Source organism: Megalobrama amblycephala, linkage group LG1, assembly GCF_018812025.1.
Source record: "Megalobrama amblycephala isolate DHTTF-2021 linkage group LG1, ASM1881202v1, whole genome shotgun sequence".
In the NCBI taxonomy this organism is placed as follows: Eukaryota; Metazoa; Chordata; class Actinopteri; order Cypriniformes; family Xenocyprididae; genus Megalobrama; species Megalobrama amblycephala.
In genome coordinates, this window is record NC_063044.1 from 33,164,643 (window position 1) to 33,180,714 (window position 16,072).

General features: G+C 36.0%; 2 protein-coding genes across 3 annotated transcripts; one reads left to right on the forward strand and one right to left on the reverse strand.

The window, feature by feature from the left end:
• Positions 1-45: 45 nt before the first annotated feature.
• Positions 46-6,568, forward strand: LOC125268164 (GTPase IMAP family member 7-like). Its single transcript, XM_048190260.1, has 3 exons — positions 46-128; positions 1,959-2,459; positions 6,050-6,568. The coding sequence occupies exons 1-3, from the start codon at positions 98-100 to the stop codon at positions 6,463-6,465; spliced, it is 948 nt and encodes a 315-aa protein (XP_048046217.1). The 5' UTR covers positions 46-97; the 3' UTR covers positions 6,466-6,568.
• A 27-nt stretch (positions 6,569-6,595) lies between these two features.
• On the reverse strand, positions 6,596-13,626 carry LOC125268173 (ER lumen protein-retaining receptor 3). 2 transcript variants are annotated; one of them, XM_048190273.1, is made up of 6 exons: positions 13,476-13,625; positions 13,181-13,338; positions 12,753-12,853; positions 9,853-10,011; positions 7,348-7,600; positions 6,596-7,263 (listed from the first exon to the last, which is right to left on the reverse strand). In XM_048190273.1, exons 2-6 carry the CDS (start codon positions 13,269-13,271, stop codon positions 7,220-7,222), a joined length of 648 nt encoding a protein of 215 aa, XP_048046230.1. In that variant the 5' UTR covers positions 13,272-13,338; positions 13,476-13,625; the 3' UTR covers positions 6,596-7,219. The 2 variants fall into 2 exon arrangements, with proteins under 2 accessions (XP_048046230.1, XP_048046223.1); XM_048190266.1 differs by having other exon boundaries at positions 13,181-13,626.
• Positions 13,627-16,072: the final 2,446 nt, after the last annotated feature.

A 16,072-nucleotide genomic window follows, 5' to 3' on the forward strand; every position in this document is an offset into this window, starting at 1 on the left:
AACTGTAATATTGATTGACTTACGCGTTTTGAGGTGTTGTGATGTCTGATGTGCTCGTGAGTGTTTGTCTCTTTAAGTATCTGTCGTCTGTGGGAATATGGCGGAAACAAGCGAATCTTCAGCTGCTGGTGAGTGAAAATGAACCCAGAATAAATCCATACCGTCGCAGTGAAATAATCCAGATTCATTCAGCAGGATAATTTGATTCAGTCCTGATGGATCGCGTGAGGATAACGGCTTACTGCAGGACAGTTAAAGGGACACTGACTTTAAAGTCATTTACATGTCGAGCAATATTGCTTTATAATAACCGTAATAGTCTAATTGAGGACTGTATACTCCGAAAGATCCAGCGGATTATTGAATTATGTTGAAATCACATATGACAATTCCCATTTGAAATGAATTATGATAGAAATGTCATCAGGAATCCTGAAAAAAAAAAAATCGTATTGGATTCCTGTTTATTTATTTAGGCTACCTAATAACATATGTTTATTATTTAAATATTTTTATTTATTTTAATACATTTGGTATCATATTTCATATTTCTGCTATATTAATTTGTTTAGGCTACTTTAAGTTTTATTTATTTTAATCGTATTTTATCACGTTTATTAATTTACCATTTATTTTAATTTTTAATTAATTTATTTATTTATTTGTGTTAGTTAAAGCTGCAGTCCGTATATTATATTTGGTTAAAAATGATCCAAATTCATTTTTGAGCAAGTACATATTCGGCCAGTGTTCAAAACTATCTCCTTACTTTAGCTCGATTCACAACATGTTCATGTTTTATAATAGTACTGGTGGGTTTCCGCGGGAAATTTAAGCATGCAGCCGTTCACTTTTGCGTCATTACGTCACGTTTACATAGCCTAAAGAACAAGTCCAGCTAAAAGGCTATATCACACGTGAGAATGGCAGATCATTTATAGCCTTTTCTCACAGCAGTTACTGTAATTAAACTTAGCATTTTGATGGCGGATTGTAATCCAGAAAGATCCAAATGACAATCATCAATGACAACTGGAGATTCAGCTGTAGACAAAAGCAAAAGACTTTGTACTGTGGAGTGGCTACAGACATGGAAATCTACAGGTAACGCTAATACACATACACATAGTCAAGCAATGCTGATGTTTTTAACATTAGCAATTTGTGAATAAAGTATTACAATTAGCCTATAATAATTTGCATGGCTTGACGTTATTTGAGCTAAGCGATTGTTAGATTTAATCACCATTGTCAGCGCAATTTATTGTTTTCTTCTCAATTGGTCAGAACAAAAGTGGCAGAAATGGCAGAAAGTAAGTAACTTGTTCAGATGACATTTTCTGGTGAAAATTCTTATATTGGTCATACTTTCAGGACTACAATCTGTGATTCTGAAGTACAGACAACAAGAATTAGATTCATCCATGCTGAGGAGTCGTGTCGATGCACAGCCCACATAAAGATGATAATTCCGCATATAACTGCAATTGCAGGTTTCAAACAGAGATGGCGACAAAGAGGCAAAACTTATGGACTGCAGCTTTAATATAGATTTATTTTTACAGTTTTTCTCAAAACATTTTTCCAGACCCCTGCTATAGACCTTATTTTCCAGAGAAACATGCGCGCCGCCATCTTTAGAATATTGTCTTTGAACTTCCGTTTTCGCGGTAGCCCTATGGCATCGCTGTTGAAGAAGAATTAGCTGGTGAAGTGGATTTACGTGTTGTAGAGTTAACAAAAGTTATCATGAGCATTGTAATGTTTAAAGCGGGTGTCTTAACAAATGTCAGTAGAACGGGAAGATTTTAAAATGAGCAGTTCATTCATAAGATCGTTGTGGAAATACAAGCCGGAAGTCAAAAGACAACGAGCGCAGCGCTGAAAAGGGGCGGGGCTACATAAGGTCTATATAACAGTTTTGTGACGGTTGTTGCCGTTTTGTCTGTTGATCTCAGACGCTTCCTCTGAGGTCCGGATGGTTCTGTTGGGTCAGACGGGATCAGGCAGGAGTTCGGCTGGAAACACCATCCTGGGCCGATCCGCGTTCTGGACGGACGTCTCGCCCGTGTCCGTCACCAGCCGCTGCCAGCGTGCGGGGGGTGTAGTGGATGGGCGGAGCCTGCGGGTGATTGACACTCCGGGGTTCTTCCACACCTGCATGAGCCATGATGAGGTCCGTGCGGAGCTGAGCAGGTGTGTGGATCTGTCGGCGACCGGACCGCACGTGTTCCTGCTACTGCTGCGGGCCGGACGGATGACGCATGAGGGTAGCGCCGGTCTCGACTGGATCCGTGCCGCGTTCGGACCACAGGCGCTCCGGTTCACCGTAGTTCTGATCACGTGGGGCGACGCGCTCGGGCCAAAACCTGTCGAGGACTTCCTAAAGGAGAGCACGGAATTATGGGAGTTTGTGTGCGAGTGTGCGGGCGGATATCACGTGTTTGATAACACTAAAGGTATTCCACCACATAACTAACTGATAACTTAAAAATTAAGTAATTAATTAATTAATAACTAATAATGAATTATACTATGAATTACTATGAATATATCCAACTTTATTCACATACATACAGTATTACTCACGTAAAGCGATATATACCATGTAACAAATCTCAGCTGCTAGATTGTTTGTATTATAGTACATACACTGCCCTCCAAAAGTTTGCAAACACCCCTGGCAAAGTGTGGTTTTGGACGATATCAGCATAAATCCTTTTCATTTTTTTGGTGCAAATACATAAGTAACTTCACTGTAAAACCTAACTGTGAAATTCACGAAATGAAATAAGTTCATTTTACTTAAAACTTTTAAAAAAGTTAATTCAACTTAACAAATTTTGTGACGTGAACTCAAAAACGTATTACATTAAGTAGAACTCAAACTAAATAAGTCACTAGAAAAAATCATGTTATTTTAACTTTAATGGTTTAAGTTACCGAAATTCATTTAATCTAGTAGCTTACATCGTCTATAAATAAATAACTAAAAGCTATCAAATAAACACACAAACAATAATAAATACATTAATCTATTTCATATTAAGCCTACACACCTACATTAAGCCTTTTTAAAGTAATTACATTTAAGACCACCAATAATAATTTTCATTTTGATTACATAATAATGGCAATATATACATGTCAAAGTCAGACATGCTCCTTTGCCAGCTGTGATGCCTGGTTACTGGTTTAAACTTGGCCCAGGTTTGTAAAAGAGTTTTGGGTAAGCACACTTTAATATCTTCAACAATTGATTGCCAATTAAGTTTAGAATACAATGAACCAATGAGAACCCAGTTTAGGTCAGATAACTGCTAATGGTGGACATTTTGATGAATCGAAAATATAAGTTTTTTCTATGTATAAACTGTTTATATAATAAAATATGTTTTTGTAGTTTGTGTTGTCCCTTATCAGTGCAAAATGATCACAAATTAAAAAGGATTCATGCCAATATTTGCCCACTTTTTTGCCAATATATGCCCACTTTTCAAGGGCGTTTCCAACTTTTGGAGGGCAGTGTATATATAGTGTACTAAGTTTATATAAAATTGTATATATATTGTGTGTGTGTGTATATATATATATATATATATATATATATATATATATATATATATATAGCTCTTTGTATAAAGTTGTACATTAAGTATTACAAAGCTCTCTATATAAAGTTGCATGTATAAATATCGCACAGCTCTTTATAAATAGTTGGACATACAGTCAAACCAAAATGTATTCAGGCACCTTGAACATTTCATTCATTAATACAGTTTATTCACTATAGTTTAAAAAATGGTAATATGACAAGATCTCAGAGTTAAACTGTGTCAGAAAAAAATCTTAATTATGTCAGATAACACTTCAGCAAAACATGGTCAGGTCAAATTGTCTGAATAATTTTTGGTTCCTAATTTTTTTTTTTCAATTTTACTGGTAGTCCACTGTATGAAGAATTTTTGGGTATAATATGTCACAGTTTACTTTATTTTGCTATCCTCACTTACATAAATGAACTTTAGTGTCCTGAACCCACTAGTAAAAAAATATATATCAAAAACGTCTGAATACCCAGACAGCAACATAGTGTGGCCCAAATCCGGACTACACGCAGACCAGATGTGGGCCGTATCTGGGCCGACACTTGGACATATACAATTATCGCAAAAGTTTTTTAACCCTTTCGCACGTAAGTTTTAAATATTCTGGCTGACCCCCCAGCGTGAGTTTTTTGAAGCGACCGTTATTTAGAACGTATCACTTTATGGTTTCCATGGTGACGCGTCATTGCTTGTTATGTTACACACCGCAGCACTGTATGAATGATAATCTGCTTTCATTTAATTTTTCCTTTGTTATTCAAAATATTCACAAATTTGTTGACAATAGCATGAAATATCTAATATTCCGATTGACAAATATGTGCAAGTGGATGTGTTTTGCAGTTTAAACACCTTTATAACGATCATGTTAGTTGAGCCATATGCGCGATGGGCGCCGCCATGTTAGTTTGCGCCGCACAGAGAATCGGATCTGTTGGATTTACAACCCGTGAATTTATTCACTTCTCCCGAAATACATGAAAGTAAGTGAGTCGGTGAACTGGGGAAGAATAGAGTAAGCTTTAAAGTTACTTTCACAATGTGTATCTGATATGAACAAAACGTGTCGTCTAATTATAATGGAAAGGGTTGTTATTTCCGCTTCTATAGACATCATTGTGTATTTTACAAACTCTAAATATATTGTTTTGTTAGTACTCGTGTGTATTTAAATGTCTGAAATCTACAATAAACATTATTTGGTTGAAAACACTGCATATATGTGATATATGAAAAGCGCTGCGCGCGTCCGTCTCTGGTTTAGCGTCAGCCAAAGCGCACACGCACATTTGAATTTGGCAGTTGATCACGTGATGCACTGAACGTTCTAATCACACCGGTATGATCATACGCTCCTGGGACCAGCCAAGACTGATCACACCGGTGTGATCGTACGTGTTAAAGGGTTAAATAAATTTGGTTATATAAGTATTGCACAGCTCATTATATAAAGTCGGATAAGTATTAAAGTCCCCCTGAAATCAAAATTGAAGTTTTTTTAGCTTTTATTATGAATATGTTAATAGCTGGTGTGTTCCAAAACAATGACAAAATTCACATTTAGGCGATATAAGCATTCAAAACTTAGTCTCTCACTTCTGCTAAAATGGATCACAGATTTTCATGACATGACATCGCACTTCAGCTTCTCATCAAATCTTCTGTCCAATCAAATGCTCTCTAGAATCTGAAGTCCCGCCCCCTCCTACACTCTTACAGACGCTGAGGCTGTGGCTGAAATCGGTCATTTGCTCACACATTTACTAGTTTCTACATGGTGAATGGCACATAGAGCACTATATAGAGCATAGGGAACGATTCAGACAGTGTAAATATGCTTTCCATTGACGCGAATGAAGTCCGTTTTTGCGTTAGTTTCACGTGAACCGCTGCACAGTCTTCTCCGGTCCAGAGACACGAGAGCACAGATCGGATCATATGCGCGAGTCGGCTCAGACCACAAAAGGTATCAGACCATTTGAATTCTGCACAGAATGCTGTATATAAGCAATATAAAGGACATTATTAGGAGAAACGGTTAGAGATTAGAAGGAAACTGAGGTTTTACAGAGTCTAACGGCTCGAAACGCTATTGGCTATTTTAAAAAAAGGGGCGGGGCTGTTCAATATATCGCCCTGTCTTCCCGTTTCAGTTGAAATCATGTCAACACGCTGAATAATGCTGCGCGTTGCAACACTCTTCAGTGGATCTTTAAATTAGGACATAAATATGTACAATTTTATCTGCATACATACAGTACACTGTAAAGCGATTTCTACTATATAGCAAATCTCAACTGCTTGATTGTTCATATTGAAACAAAATGTAACTATATTATCTCTAGCATGAAGATATTAACATCATAATTTTCTGTAAAGCTGCTTTGAAACAAATAAGTGTTGTTAAAAGTGCTATATAAATAAATTTGACCTGACTAAAGGTCACGAGGAGAGGTCGCAGGTCACCGAGCTGCTGAAGAAGATCGATCTGTTGATTCAGCGTAACGCAGGAGCACATTACACCGGAGACATGCTGCTGCAGGCCGAGAGCGCCGTACGCCACATGCAGCAGAGGATTCTGGGAGAGGAACAGGAGGAGGGCGATGAAGAGGTGAAGAAGAGTGCGGAGGGCCTGTTCTGGTACGAGCTGCTCAGCGCTGTGGGCCGCGGCGCCGTGGAAGCGTCCGGCGTGATGGAGAAAGGGAAGGGCAAAGGGAAGAAGGTCAAAGCCGTGCAGAGGGCGGCGGCCATCGCCTCCACGCCGCTGTCAATCACAACCGCTGCTAAAGTGATGGGCGGAGCCGTGAGAGAGGGAACTAAAGTGCTGTACAAACACAAGAAGACACTCCTGCACTAACACACACACTTATATTTTCCCTTCTGATTTAGGGGTTAAAGAGATTACTTTAAATGATAACGTCTGTTCAAACATCACAATTGTCTGATTGACTTCATGAACTGGAAATAAAGACCCGTGACCCACAGACTGTGTGTTTTTGTGCTCATTCGCTCTCATGAACACATGCTCCGCAGAAAGAGAAACTGTTTATTGACATGCTTTATAAAACACACTTTATAAAAACGAGGACAGATAAACTGTCCATTTTCATATAAGCTCATTAAAAAAATCATTAGGATACTGCCAGACATCTGTTAGAAGTCATTCTCAGACTGAAATGTGGTTTATACAAACATTCATGATCTTCGCTGGTATATTGGCACTCAAACACATAAAAATCCCAATCAAACGTCCCTTTAACAGAATGCAAGAACATTGCATAGGTGCGGATGATAAACAACAAAATCATTTATCAAATTAAGCTACAGAAAAAAAACTAAAGACTGTTGGAATAAAAGAGAAACAAAGCTTGAACCGAAGAATGTGGAGTGTTACACTCACACACACAAACACACACACAGACACACACTTTCTTTATGAACAGAAACATTAAGGCATCAAATACGAGACTCGTCCAGCAGATCTGATCACTGTAAGGCACGATTACACCGCAGACACACATGCAGCTCAAACAAAAGAACTACAGTGGTAGACGGCAATGATGTCACTGGTAGGCGTGGTCTATCGAAGGGGTGTGGCCTGATCCAATAACTCACACTGGCATTGGCAGTGTCATCTTTCCACTTCCTCTCAGCACTGCAGAGAAAGCGAGAGACAGACAGATGAGTATTCATTAAAAAAAAATTAAATTAAAAACGCAAGTGTGTGAAGTCTGCTGACCTCTGGTGAAGTAGAGATAGAAGAAGTCGCAGTAGAAGATGGTCTGGACGACGCCGGACACCACGGCGATCTGGTCGAAGAATCCCTCCACGTGATAGCGCCACACCCAGTTACCGAGGTACAGAGCGCGGTACAGACCCAGGAAGAACAGGTAGTGTGTGGTGATGGACTCGGCCTCGCCCGTCTTAGTGATCATGAACAGCTGCGGCAGGATGGCCACCGACTCCAGATAGATGGAGAACGTCCACATGATCTACACAAACACATCCATGATTACACAGCGGTCAAATCAATCAGTGACAGAGTGATGGATGGAACGATAGATAGACAGATAGACAGAAGGACAGATGGAATGACAGATAGATGGATAAATAGATAGATAGATAGATAGATAGATAGATAGACGGACATATAGACAGACAGACAGAAATATGAAGTCAAACAGATAGAAAGACAGACAGACAGATGGACAGACAGACAGATATAGACAGACATATGGTTAGATAGACAAATATATAGACAGACAGACAGACATAGACGGACAGATAGACAGATGGACAGACAGATATAGACAGACATGGTTAGACAGACATATAGACGGACAGATGGACAGACAGACAGATATAGACAGACATGGTTAGACAGACATATAGACGGACAGATGGACAGACAGACAGATATAGACAGACATGGTTAGACAGACATATAGACGGACAGATAGACAGACATATAGACAGATGGTTAGACAGACAGACAGACATAGATAGACAGACAGATATAGACAGACAGATAGACATATAGACAGATGGTTAGATAGACAGACAGACAGACAGACAGGCTTATAGACATATAGACAGACAGACATATGGTTAGATAGACAGACAGACAGGCTTATAGACATATAGACAGACAGACATAGACAGACAGATGGTTAGATAGACAGACAGACATGGACAGATAGACAGACATATAGACAGATAGACAGATGGTTAGATAGACATATAGATGGACATAGATGGTTAGATAGACAGAGAGACAGAAATAGATAGACAGACAGACAGACAAGCTTATAGACATATAGACAGACATAGACAGATGTTAGATAGACATATAGACAGACAGACAGACATATGGTTAGATAGACAGACAGACAGGTTTATAGACATATAGACAGACAGACATAGACAGATGGTTAGATAGACAGACAGACAGACAGACAGAAGGTTAGATAGACAGAGAGACAGACAGATAGATAGACAGACAGAAATAGATAGACAGACAGACAGATAGACAGACGGTTAGATAGACAGACAGACAGGCTTATAGACATATAGACAGACAAACACAGACAGACAGATGGTTAGATAGACAGACATATGGTTAGATAGACAGACAGACATATGGTTAGATAGACAGACAGACAGGCTTATAGACATATAGACAGACAAACATAGACAGACAGATGTTAGATAGACATATAGACAGACAGATGGTTAGATAGACAGACAGACAGATGGTTAGATAGACAGACAGACATATGGTTAGACAGACAGACAGGCTTATAGACATATAGACAGACAAACATAGACAGACAGATGTTAGATAGACATATAGACAGACAGATGGTTAGATAGACAGACAGACAGATGGTTAGATAGACAGACAGACATATGGTTAGATAGACAGACAGACAGGCTTATAGACATATAGACAGACAAACATAGACAGACAGATGGTTAGATAGACAGACAGACAGAAGGTTCGATAGATAGACAGACAGAAGGTTCGACAGACAGACAGGCAGGCTGATAGACAGACAGACATAGACGGACAGATAGACATATAGATAGACAGACAGACAGATGGTTAGATAGACAGACAGACAGAAAGATGGTTAGATAGACAGACAGGCTTATAGACATATAGACAGACAAACATAGACAGACAGATGGTTAGATAGACATAGACAGACAGATGGTTAGATAGACAGACAGACATATGGTTAGATAGACAGACAGACAGGCTTATAGACATATAGACAGACAAACATAGACAGACAGATGGTTAGATAGACATAGACAGACAGATGGTTAGATAGACAGACAGACATATGGTTAGATAGACAGACAGACAGGCTTATAGACATATAGACAGACAAACATAGACAGACAGATGGTTAGATAGACAGACAGAAGGTTCGACAGACAGACGGACAGGCAGGCTGATAGACAGACAGACATAGACGGACAGATAGACATATAGATAGACAGACATATAGATAGACAGACAGACAGATGGTTAGATAGACATAGACGGACAGATGGACAGATAGACAGACAGATAGGTAGACAGAAGGTAGACATAGATAGACAGAGAGACAGATAGATATAGATAGACAGAAAGACAGACATATAAACAGACAGACATATAGACAAACAGACAGACAGATAGATAGATAGACAGTCAGATAGACAGATAGATATACAGTTACTGTATAACTCTGACCTCCAGCGGCGTGAAGGCGTAGTTCTCCAGGAATGACAGACCGGCCACCGGCACCAGCAGGAACTCCACGCGGAACGAATCGCTCTCAGAGTCGTATGAGTTCCTGAAGCGGAAGTAGATGAGGCTGACGGTGGCGTACGCCAAGACTAGATACACCACCTGAGAGACAGACAGAGAGACACACGTCTGGATGTGATTTACACTTGCTATTTTTCCTTCCAAAGCTGCATATTTTACTTGTGTGCAAAACTAGAATATCACAAAAAACTTTTCCATCTTGTGTGTTCAAGAGAACAAAATCGTCACTTCCTGGGAAATCGATGCAAAATATCGAATAAAAATGGGAGATGCTTCAGTCAGGCTTTTTTAGCACCAGATGAAACGCAATAAACACGTTGTCACGTTATCTTGCGTTCGGATGCTGGTGTTTGGGAACAATTGTGTGAGATGGCTGTTTTCCATCAACAACTGAAGCGACTCATTTTTCAAAAATGATTTTTAAGAATGTTTGGACCTTGTTGTCCATACAAACATACCTCTCACTCTCCAATATTTTTTGATCATGTGATCTGTTGAAGCAAAGTCACATGACTTTATTGTTGCGCAATAAGGGATTTATTCGGTAAACATGTTTCCATCATAGTTTATGTGCATGTGTTTTTATCAGATAAAAAACCCTGGGATTCAAACCCTTGACCTGGTATTGCAAGCGCTGCAGGAACAGTTTGAGTGTTTGTAATTTGAAGGCTTCAGTAAACTAGTTGTGGGTGTGTCATGAACATTATGGCCTACAGCTTGACCGTGAGTTTTGCATTAGTTTAAACAAACAATAATAGATGGATTAACTATCATAACAATTCAGTGCAAACATCTACACACCCATGACAGTTTAAAGATCTGCTCTGTGTGTGTGTGTGTGTGTGTGTGTGTGTGTGTGTGTGTGTGTGTCTTTTATGGAAGCTCCTCTTTGACATATAAGAAAAAAATCATGCTTCAGTAAATCATAATTATGACAATAAGTCGAAAATTATGTGATAAAAGTTTAAATTATGAAATGCTCAATTTATGAGATAAAAAGTCAGTTATGACATAAAAAGTTTCAAATTTAGATACCATATTAAAATATAGAAATTATGAGATATCAAGTCATTATGACATAAAACATGTAAAATTATGAATTAGTATCTCATAATTTCAACTTTATATCAAAACGTATGACATAATTTTTACTTTTTATATCAAATAATGATGACTGTATCTCATAATTTATACTTTTTCTCATAATTATGACTTTAATTAGTGTTTATTTAATTAATAATAATTATTTATTTATTTATTATTTATTTAATTTATTATGACTTAGTTTTTCATAATTTCAACATATGCTGTTTATGCTTTTTATCTGATAATAATGATTTACTGTTTCATAATTTCTACTTTTTATCTGATAATTATGACTCATAATATACACTTTTTTTAAAAGGTGTTTATTAAAAATTAAGTATTTTAAAATTAATCTCATAATCTATACTATACTAATCTATTGTAATTCAGTGATAAAAAGTTGAAATTACGAAAAACTCAAATTATGAGATAAAAAGTCAATTATGATAAAAAAGTTTAGTTTAGGTACCAAAATTTAGATACCAAGTTAAGATAAAAAATAGAAATTATGAGATATTAAGTCATGACATAAAATATTCTAAATTATGACTTTGGTTCTCATAATTTCAACTTTATATCAAAATCATGACTTCATTATTTTTACTTTTTATTAAATAATTATGACTCATAATTTATATTTTTTATATCATAATTATTTTGACTTCTCATAATTTTCGACTTTATATCAAAATTATGACTGTCATAATTTCAATGCTTTTTATCTGATAATTATGACTCATAATCTACACTGTATATATCATATTTATGACATAGTATCTCATAATCTATATATATATATATATATATGTATATCATAATTATGAGATAAAAAGTTTAAATTATGAAATACTCAAATTATGAGATAAAGTTTCGAATTTTAGATACTGAAATTTAGATAGCAAGTCATTGAAATAAAAAGTAAAAAATTATGAGATATTAAGTCATTCTGATATAAACATTCAAAATTATGACTCAGTATCTCATAATTTCAACTTTACATCATAATTATAACTTAATTTTTACTTTTTATCAAATAATTATGACTTTGTATCTCATCATTTATACTATATCTCATAATTATGACTATTTCTTTATTTATACTTTTTATAATTATTTTGACTTAGTATCTCTGTATCTTATGACAGTATGTGACTGTTATAATTTCACATATGTTGTTAATGCTTTTTATCTGATAATTATGACTTAGTGTTTAATCATTTCTAGTATTTATCTCATAATCATGACTTACTTAACATCTCACAATCTACACCTTTTATATCGTAATTATGACTTAGTATGTCAATTTATGTTTTATATAATACTTATGACTTATGTCAAAATTTTATATCATAGGTAAGGTAAATTTTATTATCCCACATGGGGAAATTTGTCTTGGGCCACCAGTCATCTCACAATTAACACACAATAATCATCAAACACAAACAATAAAAATGAACAATAACAACAGAAATAACAGCAATAAAAATAAAAAATAAATAAATATAATTTTACAGCTCCATACTACCACTATTTAACATAATTATGACTATCTCATAATTTTTATATCATAATAATGACTTAGTATCTCATAACCTATACATTTTATATCATAATTATGACTTAGTATCTCAATTTATACTTTTCATTTCATAATTATTGCTTTGTGTCATAATTAGGATTTACCAAAGCATGATTTTTCCCCTTATGTGGCGCAAATTGGCTTCCATAGTCTTTACCTTCATGACAGTGTTGTAGATGGAGATGAAGGCAGTGAACAGGTCCAGATATCTGGTGGTGAAGACCAGTGCGAACAGCACCTGAGACTTCCCAGAAATACCTGAAATACACAACAACAAACTTCACAACAGATCAGAATACAACAGACTCATAAACGCCAAAAGAGGATCTCGGATCCCTGAAGAACTTGCATAGAAACTGCAATCAGCTGCCACGTAAACACAATAAAAAAACTTCGCGTTAACAAACGCGTAACATTATTTACAGCCTTAGCACTCGCGTTATGCGTCATTTGCGCGTTTAAAGTGTTTCAAGCGCTTTTCACGCGTAAATTAATTCTACATCCAGTTCTTCACATTCCCGTCCATCAATCACTGATGTGCACAATAACATAATAACAATAACTACAAAAGCACATTAACGTTACCTGCGCATGATCTGGATCTCCAGATCTTCAGGAACAGAATAATGATGGCGACCAGATGACAAACATCTCCAGACAGTCGGAAGATATTCATCTTATAGAGCAGTAATCAGCGCTGGAGTGAAATAGTTTTGCAGATGTTCTCAGATCAGATGTTCGTCCTGCAGAAATAATACAAAGTCTTTCTTTCTGTTGCTCAGCGCGCGCGCGTTACATCCAGACGGTCTCCGGTTGTTAGCATGAATCTCTAGTTAATATATCAGATATTTAGGCTATAATGGAATCGGTGATCATTTACTGTAACTCTCTGATGGCATTCGCTGGTCTGTGCGCTCGCGCCGCTGATTGGTGACGTGGCTGAGAGTTCGCGCGACCAGGATCCGGGTTTCCTCACCGCGCACGTTCACGACCCGCGTCACACCACCTGCGGCGCGCGCATTTAAAGAGGAAGCGCCTCAGCTAAAAAGCAAACTGGGAAACTGCCAGCATTACAGTACATTCATGCAACAAAACAAAAAAAACACATTTCACAGTATTTTTCCTGTCAACATTTTAGCTATGATAAATAATTATACATAAAAAACAAAATCTATGTGTGTTTAATATCATGTTAAGATCATGTTTTATCAGTCTACTGTTTCTACCATAACAGACATAAACTGGCCATTCTACAGAACTGATGCAAACTGCTGTCCCACAATCAAGAACACATTTAAAAAACATTCAAGTTTTCAAATTTTAGATTTTTACTCTAAAATCCTTCTATTATCTATTGAGTCCAACAGTAATATTTAAAATATCAGTAAACTTAATATATATATATTTATTGGGTACTTTCAAATGGGAAGTGGCTGTCCCAAACCCTAACCCCTAAATTTCAACTTGTGAAAATGATATTGAAATAATTTTTGCAGTTTTTTTCCATTGTTGTTTTTGGAAAAAAAAAAAAAAAAAAAAATATATATATATATATATATATATATATATATATATATATATATTCCCATTGTTTTTTTTTTAAAATAAATAAATAAAAATATATTTTGTTTTTCTAAAGTAAAGTTTAAAAAATTATTTATTTTATATTTTATTTTTAAATTCATAAAACTTTATGTAAAAAAAAAAAAAAAAAAGTGTCCCGCATTTTAATATCACTATCGAAACAGTGTATGTTTGAGTCCATTGGCTGAGACTGATTTTAACCACACTTTCTTTGAGTAAGCAGGGGCCAGTTGCATAAACCACTTAGACTAGTCTCAAAAGTTAAGACACAAATGTTTTTCTTGACGAGTGGTCTTAATTTTTTAAAGTCTGTTACATAAAAAGGTAGACTGCTGTATTTTGAATTGGAAAAATGATGCGAAAACTTGAGAAAATGAGATCCAGGCTGTGATGTTGAAGGAAAATTATTTATTCATTACAATTAAATTTAGCCTCACACGCAAATTTTAATCGATAATGAAAATATTTAATAAAACCAAAATGTAATATAACAATCAGAAAGAAGTAATTAATAGTCAATAATACAATTTTAGAGTTTTGTCAAATTCAGAGTATTGTATCTAATAGATGAAGATCAGAATATACAGAAGAAATAACAATAATTTAGACATTTGCAGATAAGAGAGAAGAAGCACAAGCCCAGGAGAGCAAAGGAGGGAACAGCTACCCTATCAACGACTCAGTCAGTTTTATACCTTATATGGAACTTTACTCAGACCTTGGTTTTGTTAATCAGAAAGGTCAATGGATTTATCAGTGATGCCATAGGGCCTTTCCCTTAAGGGTATTTTGCAAATCTTACACTATCAAATGTCAGCAGAAATAGAAACAGACATATTTTGATCGGATTCAAATGAGCAACTAATTCTGAAAAACATCACTTCTGCAGCACTTGGCAGGCGTCCAATATCTAACCACAAACGTGTCAGCGTGACCTGTCACACCGGAACACTTGAAGAACAATTGAACATAACAAGCATACATACTCTTAAATATAAAAGAATAATGACCATAAGAGTACAATAAAGTGTAAATACTTGAAAATATGAGAATTAATATATAAAGCAGGAGTACATAAATATATGAAATCAAAAGTAAAATTGATAAATCATAAGCCACAAATGATTAACATAAATATGAATAAAATGCATGAATATGAATATTGACCATTTTGGATCCACCAAAAAATAACATTGATTACTCCTTGGTCAATCTAGTTCTTAAGACACAGTCTTAATATAGTGACTGAGTTCATGCAACTGGCCCCAGAAAAGCCTCACGCCAACCACAGCTTCACATTGGGCAATATGCAGTCCACTTATTTCATAACATTATTTCACACCTAATATTGAACAATACTACTGATCTGCCTGCATTGACACCATTGTATGCAAACTGAACTGAGCTGGATGATGACGTCACTGTTTTCTCCAGAGCTGAGATAAATTAAATAAATTAACTAATGATTTTTACAATGGAAATGAATCAATACTGAACTTTCTTAAACTAGACAATGACACTATTTTCTTCTAGACCTGCTATACAGCCTAAATTATGTTTCCTGCTATCAGTGTAAAGCTGCTTTGAAACAATCTGCATTGTAAAAAGCGTTATATAAATAAAGGTGACTTGACTTGATCAGGAAATATCCTGTTCAGCCTCTCTTTCATAGTAGACAGGTACCATCATTTTGAGTTAAATGTGTTCAAACGTCTGAAAATATGTGTGTAACTTTCAAGGAACGTCCCTACCAAACACCTTTTTTCTGCAATTAAGCAAATTTTTTGGGGGGTATTCCATAAAATTTAGTTTTTATGTGTGTACAACTGTTCAGAACTGTGCTAGCTAACCATGTGCTCATAAGTACCTAAAATTGTCACTACCGAAACAGTC

Coding starts and splice junctions, on each gene's coding strand:
- LOC125268164 (XM_048190260.1), top strand. CDS start 98: ATGGCGGAAACAAGCGAATCTTCAGCTGCTG. Junction 129..1,958: donor AAGCGAATCTTCAGCTGCTG/GTGAGTGAAAAT, acceptor TGTTGATCTCAG/ACGCTTCCTCTGAGGTCCGG. Junction 2,460..6,049: donor CGTGTTTGATAACACTAAAG/GTATTCCACCAC, acceptor ACCTGACTAAAG/GTCACGAGGAGAGGTCGCAG.
- LOC125268173 (XM_048190266.1), bottom strand. CDS start 13,271: ATGAATATCTTCCGACTGTCTGGAGATGTTTGTCATCTGGTCGCCATC. Junction 10,012..12,752: donor TCTACAACACTGTCATGAAG/GTAAAGACTATG, acceptor TCTGTCTCTCAG/GTGGTGTATCTAGTCTTGGC. Junction 7,601..9,852: donor ACGCCTTCACGCCGCTGGAG/GTCAGAGTTATA, acceptor GTGTTTGTGTAG/ATCATGTGGACGTTCTCCAT.